We start from the raw sequence: 8,319 nt of genomic DNA, 5'->3' as shown, positions 1-8,319 counted from the left end.
CTCCTTTGCCCTCCACATGCTCTGTTGATCTTCATTCCACCAAAGACTGCTCGAACGTGATTGGTTAATACTACTCGGACTACAAACCAGATCCAGAACCAGAACGCTTCCGAGACCAAAATCGAGTACATGACCCGCTGACGAAGCGGGTGCAAAAACAAATATATCTGCACTGTCACATGTTTCCTGTGGTCAGAGATTACAAAGTTTTATAACTAGTGAAATAGATCAAATTGTCCTGATTGTGCCTATTTTCAGCATGCAGACCTGTTAAAGTCTTTTAATTTAGTTTGAACAGGTCACATTTAAATATATGGGACATGTTTTACATGTAACCCGAGTTGAAGTTGTTTTCTCATTTTGCCCAGTGAATGTAAACATTCTGCAAAGCATCGTATGTTATTTCTGCCTCTGACAGAAATAACATTTCTTCTTACAATTAAATGATGAATGCACTTGCAAATGAAGAAGAAGAACAACATGTAAACCCTACTTTGGTGTTTCAGTTTCACTTCTTTACTAAAGATTTTAGTAAACCTGCTGATCGATAGAGGAAACCATGAGCTGCATCTTTGAGTGGGTTTAATGCTGATGCCTCTTCCAGCTCTGAGTATAACAGAAGGCAGGATCAAATGTTGATTCCACTAAAGGAGAGAATTGATGTTCTTTGCAAATAGGTGGAAAAAATATGTGTGTTTATCGATATTAGTAATCAGCCAAAATGAGTTGGAAAATATTGGCATTTCAGGATATCGGATATCAACACAAATCCAATATGCTGCATTGAACCCACTGACATGCAGAGATCCCAGTGGTTTCACACCTACTGTAGATGACGTGTGTTAGCACGCTGCCTTTAACATTAAACCTGCAAAGCTTATTTCCGATATCTTGCTCCAGCCTCATGGAAGCATTATCAACTTGAAGCTATTTATTTTTTAAATCTCTGGGTTGTTTCTTTCATACATCAAATAAATGTTACTCGTAGTATCACATGAGTGGTTAGCACTCACAGCCCAGAATTCATATTATTTCAATGCGTTTCTTCTCGGTTCATGCAGGTTAGGTTACTTAGAAACTTAAGAAAATTGTTTTTTCTTTGCCAATATATCTCCTGCTGGGTCTCCTACTTATTTTCCCCATGCACTTAAATGGAAACTCTAGAATTGCCTGTGGGTGTAAATGTGATTATCATTCAAATTTTTTGTTAGAAAATTGTAAACTCTTCAAAGGTGTAAAAGACAGCTCTCATTCCCTTTACGTATGTTTCTGAATATTAATTAAGAAACATTCCCTCAGGATATCCAGACAGTCAGACTCAATCTCCTTTATTTGGTCAGTGGTGTGTGTGTGATTTAAGACGTGTGTCCGGTTGTTGTTTCTGATAACTATCGATGGATCAACTGATCAATAAACTCTGTACAATGCACCGTTGGAGGGACGAAGCTACAAACCCTCCACTCTTTGTGGAACATGTTTGGACTCCGCTGCCTTTGGGCAACCACTCCAAATTGTTTTGCTAAAAATAGAAGTAAACAAACGTCATGATACACTAGCGGCGCAGAAAGAGAGCTGTCAAAACCCAGCAAGTAATCTATCAATCATTTTCCTCCAGTGATTAAAGCTGCACTTATCAATATTTGTGCATGAACAATGGGGAAAAAAGACTATTATGTGAAAGAGTTCGCTCAAAGTGATAAACCCACAGAGAATTCTCATCCGACTCTTCAGCTCTGGGTTTTAGCATCTTTCCACCTTTAGGATGTTTAGATCTTTACAGCAGCTTCACTGTGTTGGTTCGCTCTCACGACTCTCGTTAACCTCGCCTTCCAGCCTAATCGCCAGGAATGTTTTGGGGATACGTTGAATGTTGATGCTTTTGCATTCGGTGAGAGGAAGTGACGTAGTATATCTAACCCTTATTGAAAGTTACGTGGTATAATAATTGTACAATATTGCGATCAAGAAAGTCCACAAAGCGTGTGGGAGGGGTATTGGACAAGTCCAGCAAAAAACACAGGACTTTCACTGAGGACGCCGCTGTTCGTGTCCCGTGTGGAACCGAGTCAACATTGACTTTATACTTTTTACCCAAAGTTGCGTAGCTTTACATTAGACAGTCCACTATGGGCGCTTGTTATAAATTCACCGTGGCTACGTTTTTGTTGCGTTATTGTTTTAACGCAAACAATACACTTTTTTTTCTAACCTTAACCAAGAAGGTTTGTTGTTGAAAACTAACTAATCGTTTCACAATTTAAACATGTTGCCTTGTGAGTTCCTGCTGCATGATATGAGGCTGATATGAAACTTATTTATGAAACGTATATATTTGGCTTTGACATTTGATATCCGTGAGTTGCAGAAACGTACAATGTCAACATTTTTGCTGTTGACTGTGTTGCGTCTTCAGCGAAGAGAGCTCAAATGAACCGACTGTATAGTTAGAGACTTCCTTGAGATGAAAGTGAAGCATTTGCTTAACAGACAGATGTTGGTGAAGATTATATTTTTTTAAAGTGTTGAGTCAGCCAACTCTAAATATGACTTGTTCTGCTAAATGGTTGTTATTCATGCTTGAAGGTGCTCAATCTGAGGGCAGATTGAGAAAAGTCACCTAATGTCCTCGAGGAACGTTACACCACAACCTCCAGAGGAACAGATCAGAGCGGTGATGCGTCTCCTTGCAGGACTCTCGGGGCCATCGCACAAAAACTAATGAAGTCGTGTTTGTGAATGACATGTCGCCTGGTTGTTGTGAATGAAATGTTAAATTGGTTTCTCAGTCATTAAAAGTGGGGGAGAGAGAAACATGAGTCATGCAGCCTCGAGCACAATCAAAGCTTCCTGCTCCTCCATCTCCGTCAGCGCCGATGGACCCAAAACAGGCGGCTCAGAATTGAGCGATCAGTGCAGTGAACCGGGGAAACAATACTCAAGCACAGGATTAAGAAAGCAATATCTGCAACACCAGCAGTCATGTGTCATATGCAGTGGTTGCATAAGAGGTAAAATGATATCATTTAGGGTACATGATTAGTGAGTTAAACACAAAATGGGAGTATTTATATACATTTAGATTTATTTCACAGTAGACTGTTGCAGTATATTTGTTTGCTTTGCAGTGTTTCTCTTTCCCAACTCTTCCTGCTTCCATTGACCGCATCACTAACATCATTTATCTCAAATATGGAGTTCAAAGTAATTATCCCTTTAATTTGTGGGTTTGTGATGCTTTTGCACCAATAAAAACTGAGACAATTGTTTTATTGTTAAGCATAATGCTTTGCATTATGTAGCAGTAGTTTAATCACATTCTAAGTGAAACAAAACTATATAACAAGGACATTTGTACCTATTTCGTCTTTATACTAATGAGATGGTCTGCTACACGACTTCAGCGGTTTGACAAATCTTCATTTCCCTTTCAATAATAACTTGATTACAGCTGGTTATAAAATCAGTTTGTCCATTTGGCTCTCGGTCTCTGCATGAAAAGTCCAAACAACTTTCAAAGGGATAAAGCTCACTACGGGTGGGAGGTTGAAGGAAGAATAACGAGAGGCGTTTAGCGCCAGCTCTGTTCGGTTTTCTTCATCATTTACAGCAGAAGAAGGAGCGACTGAGTCACCAAGTTTAAATGCAGGAGAGGCTGCAGAATGCCATTCTGGGGTAATAATAGAAGAGTATTAAAGTAATATGTGGCGACTTACTGCTGATCATCGTGGAATAATAAACAAAGCAGTGTTCATCATTGCTGATTCATTTGAGGCTGTAATCCAACAGATTCACAAAGTGTCTGATTCAAATGATAATCTTATGATGACAATATATTACAGACAATTGTTTAATGCCTCCTCTGTTTTAAAGCCTCCATCCTCCATCCAAGAAATCAGTAACGACCCCTTGCAGAACTGCTGCATGATGTTGTTGTTGTTGACTTTTTGAGGCATATTTTGCCCAGCAACTTTTACGGGATGACTCACCCAAGGCAGCTGTTACGCATGACAAAAAAAGGAAAAGAATAAGGTGGAGCGAACAGATGCAGGAGTCAGATAAAAAAAAGGTGTTTGGCGCGGGGAGGGGAGGGGGACTATTTGAGACAAGAGTGAGAGAGAGGGGGGCCCCACATGCTGCCGCGCATCGGGACCATGCAGACCACCTCCAGGATGCTCAGCGGGGCGCTCCTCTGCGCGCTGCTGCTGCTGCTCTCCAGAGCCGCCAGAGCCCAAGTGTTGGACCCCGAGTCCGAAGAGAAGCTGAGCCCCAGAGCCCTGCGGGACTTCTATCCGAAAGGTCCGAACCTGACGAGTGAGAAGCAGCTGGTAAAGCTTTATTATTACTTCACTTCTGCAAAAAAAAGACCTTTACAGCTAAATGTGTTTCTTTTTGCACGTTACTTTGAATTTCAGTTGTGTTGTGTTGAGCAGTTTTAGTAAATGTGGCCATTGAGCTCCAGTTTGTTGTCGCCTCAAATGAACTCCATTCAGAAAAACATGCATTTAAGATGTACTTCTGTTCTGTGCAGATAATTACGCGTTTGACATTTCATATCATCGAGTTGTGTCCTTTTAAACAAAATATGCAACTGTTATAACTACATTGCATATTATTATATAACTTTGTAGAATCCGTTTGCAGTTGTATTATATGTGTGGCTAAAATAAAAAAGGCACATTCATTGAGAACTTTCTTGTTTGTTCTTATGTCTGTCAGCTCGGAGCTCTCCAAGAAGTTCTCGAAAAGCTGCAAGCTAAACGACTCCCTTCATGGGAAAAGAAATTTGGCCAAGTCCCAACGGTACTGTATCTAAACACATTGTATTGATTGCTATTGCGTTGATTGCATTCATGTCGCGGAGGGGGGGGGGGCCGAAATGAATCAACCCTCTGGTGCTGTTGCTTCTCCCTCAGTGTGATGTCGGGGAGCAGTGCGCCGTGAGGAAAGGCGCTCGGATCGGCAAGATGTGCGACTGTCCCCGGGGAGCTTTCTGCAACTTTTTCCTGCTGAAGTGCTTATGAGCCTCACCGGCTCTGAATGTAGCATCGAGAAGGAGAGAAGAAGAAGAAGAAGAAGAAGAAGAAGATTCTTTTGTAATTACTCTCATATTTTTATGATACAGCTGAGGAGCAGGTTTGGTGACTGGCCGACACTTACGAAAAAGAACTGTAGTTCTATGATCAAATATATAAATACATTATATCACAGAAGAAACTGTGAGGATATTTATCGCGATGGACAGGAGATGAGAATACTATAAAGTCCCATTAAGTTAAATATCCAGAACCACTTTATGTCTGTGAAACCACAGGGTCGTTGTTGTGATGTAGTAGCTTCTAAATAACCCACAATGCACAATAAACTATAAGAGGACCACGTGCACGCTGTTGAGTCTTAACAGCAGCATCATGAACATTATAGTGATTCTTCGTCTGGGGAAAAATCCATAAATATGTCTTTTGAACTATTTTGTTTCAGATTGTTTGTGTATGGAATCATAATTATAGTGATATATGATAATAATAAACATTATTGTTTTGTAAAGCAGTGGAGTGAGTGCATATTATTTTTTTTGAACACTATTCAATGTGCATGTGTTGATTTTTTATTTTTTTTAAGATGTTAAAGAGGTCAGTCAATATTTGAGGAATGACGTGGTTGTGACTGCGGTCTGTGACGTCACGCCTCCAGGGGGTTGTTGTTGGCCAGAGACCGTCACGTGCATAATGGGGCTGAGAAAGAAAAGTAACCTGCAGCTCATGATTTCAGATTTAAACTGAAGATTAAAACTAAAGAAGACAGTCTATCGGATTCATGGCACTTGTGCAGCAACCTCATATTTAAGCTTTAACATCAACACATCCAGATGTGCTGGGCAGCTTACGATCAAAGTCCTTTTCTTCACTCAAACATCAGTGACTGTTACTTTATTTTTGACGTTTGAGCTGCAGGACGAGGTTTGATTTCACAATCACATCCATCTGAAGTGTCTCCGTGCTGACTTTAAATACAGTTTAAGACTTTTTTGGTTTTAATTGACCAAAAACCAATGTGAAAAGAATTCAGGTAGATATTATACATACAGAACATATGGAGGTAAAATAATACACTCAAATATAGAAAATAAAAAAAGAGATTGAAGAACAATTACAAAAACGTGAGTAGATATACACACAGCTATAAACAAAGGCAATCAGATGGATTTGGGAAAAAGGAACCATCATTTTTGTCCCAATAGGTTTTACTTTTCTTTACATGAACTGAGCGAGTTGAGAAGAAAAAAGGTAAACACTTTTATCTGATATCCCAAATTCCCTCTGTGAAAACCTTTGACTCTATAATGTCAACCAAATGAAACTGATTTTGAACCTGGCTTTAACCAATATTCAGATATCTGTTCTAGACATTTATGCAAATTAGCACATATTTGATAAGAAAGTACCTCGTTTGCATATTTAAAAAACATTTGTCTTTATGTGGGGATTTCAAGTGGGGAAGTTTCATGGTGATATCTATTGGTTATTAGTTTTCAACCCATTCACCTGGAGTATTTTCTGACTAAAATAACATTTGGAATGATGGACTTTTACTTGTAACATAGTATTTTTACATTGTGGTACTAATACTTTTGCCCAAGAAAAGGATCTGAATACTTCACATGACATGTTCATAAACCCTTCATAGTGAAAAACACTGGAATGTGAATCAATAAGATTCATCTAATAAACATCATCATTGAACATTTACTGGTTTATTCCCTCTATTAATAATAATAATAATGATATTTCTTCTGGACTCCTCTCTGTTGTTTTAGTTCCTCTGTTTAGTTCTTTTCATATTCCACATCACTGTGCTCATCTGGTATCCACCCGTCTCTTCCTCTCTGCTGTCAGCAGTCATCAATAATGCAGCGGAGACAAGTACAAAATGTTGACTTAGTCCATTGCTGCTCTGCTGTGTGTGTGTGTGCGTACACCTGGGATGTGTGTCTACACCTGGGGTGTGTGTGTGTGTGATGTGTGTGTACACCTTGGATGTGTGTGTACACCTGGGGTGTGTGCGTGTGTGATGTGTGTACACCTGGGATGTGTGTGTGTGTGTGTGTGTGATGTGTGTGTACACCTGGGATGTGTGTGTGTGTGTGTGATGTGTGTGTACACCTGGGATGTGTGTGTGTGTGATGTGTGTGTACACCTGGGATGTGTGTGTGTGATGTGCGTGTACACCTGGGATGTGTGTGTGTGATGTGCGTGTACACCTGGGATGTGTGTGTGTGTGATGTGCGTGTACACCTGGGATGTGTGTGTGTGTGATGTGCGTGTACACCTGGGATGTGTGTGTGTGTGATGTGTGTGTACACCTGGGATGTGTGTGTGTGTGATGTGCGTGTACACCTGGGATGTGTGTGTGTGTGATGTGTGTGTACACCTGCATGTGTGTTGGGGAGTCAACATACTATTTCGTTTGTGCTGTCGATCAATCTAATCACAGGTTTTCGTGTTTGTGCTGTGATTTCCTGAAAAAGCTGCATCATCACTAATATTTCACCGACCGCATTTTAAACTGCAAAGTGAGACGAATAAAAGCTTTCTTAGAGGGCTTACTTCAGTGTTTTCAAACTGTGTTTTTGTTTCTATGGGGTCAAATATTTTTTTAATTGGTCCGACATTGAACGAGAGCTGCAATGTAGAAAGTAAAAGTGCTTGTTTTTGCCTCAGATTGTTGTTTTAAGTGTCTGATAACAGGACGGACGTAACGGGAAAATAAAACGTTTTTCTTCACCTTTAGCTCAATCTCTGAACCCATCTGCTATCTAATAAGGAGCTAAAACATTGTGGGCGCCGCGGGTTCCCAGATTGCATTTCAGCCAAATTGTTCCGCCTCTTTTGCTCTTGACACAGATTGTTGACCTGCATTCAACCAAAGACTGCTCCAACGTAATTGGTCAATACTACTCAAACAACACAAACAAACAAACAATACCCAAATCTTGCCATGTTGCATACAAATTCTACATGTGAATGTGGTTTAGAGCAATTTACGGCTCATTTTTTTAAGGATTAGATCGTGAAATACTTAGCTAGGTTTAAGAAAAGATCGTAAAATACTTTGTTAGGTTGAAGAAAAGATGGTGAAACACTTAATTAGGCTTAAGAAAAGATTGTAAAATACTTAGTTAGGTTTAAAAAAAGATCGTAAAATACTTTGTTAGGTTGAAGAAAAGATCGTGAAATACTTAGGTTTAAAAAAAAATCGTGAAATACTTAGTTAGGCTCAGGAAAAGATCGTAAAATACTTAGTTAGGTTTAAGAAAAGATC

General features: G+C 39.7%; 1 protein-coding gene across 1 annotated transcript; it reads left to right on the top strand.

The window, feature by feature from the left end:
- The first annotated feature begins 3,995 nt into the window (after window positions 1-3,995).
- Window positions 3,996-5,547, top strand: cart3 (cocaine- and amphetamine-regulated transcript 3). Its single transcript, XM_031848656.1, has 3 exons — window positions 3,996-4,325; window positions 4,717-4,800; window positions 4,914-5,547. The coding sequence occupies exons 1-3, from the start codon at window positions 4,131-4,133 to the stop codon at window positions 5,019-5,021; spliced, it is 387 nt and encodes a 128-aa protein (XP_031704516.1). The 5' UTR covers window positions 3,996-4,130; the 3' UTR covers window positions 5,022-5,547.
- Window positions 5,548-8,319: the final 2,772 nt, after the last annotated feature.

Source organism: Anarrhichthys ocellatus, unplaced genomic scaffold, assembly GCF_004355925.1.
Source record: "Anarrhichthys ocellatus isolate YVR2014 unplaced genomic scaffold, GSC_Weel_1.0 scaffold8, whole genome shotgun sequence".
Classification (NCBI taxonomy): Eukaryota; Metazoa; Chordata; class Actinopteri; order Perciformes; family Anarhichadidae; genus Anarrhichthys; species Anarrhichthys ocellatus.
Note: the sequence above shows the minus strand (reverse complement) of the source record. Positions and strands in the feature narration are given on the sequence as shown.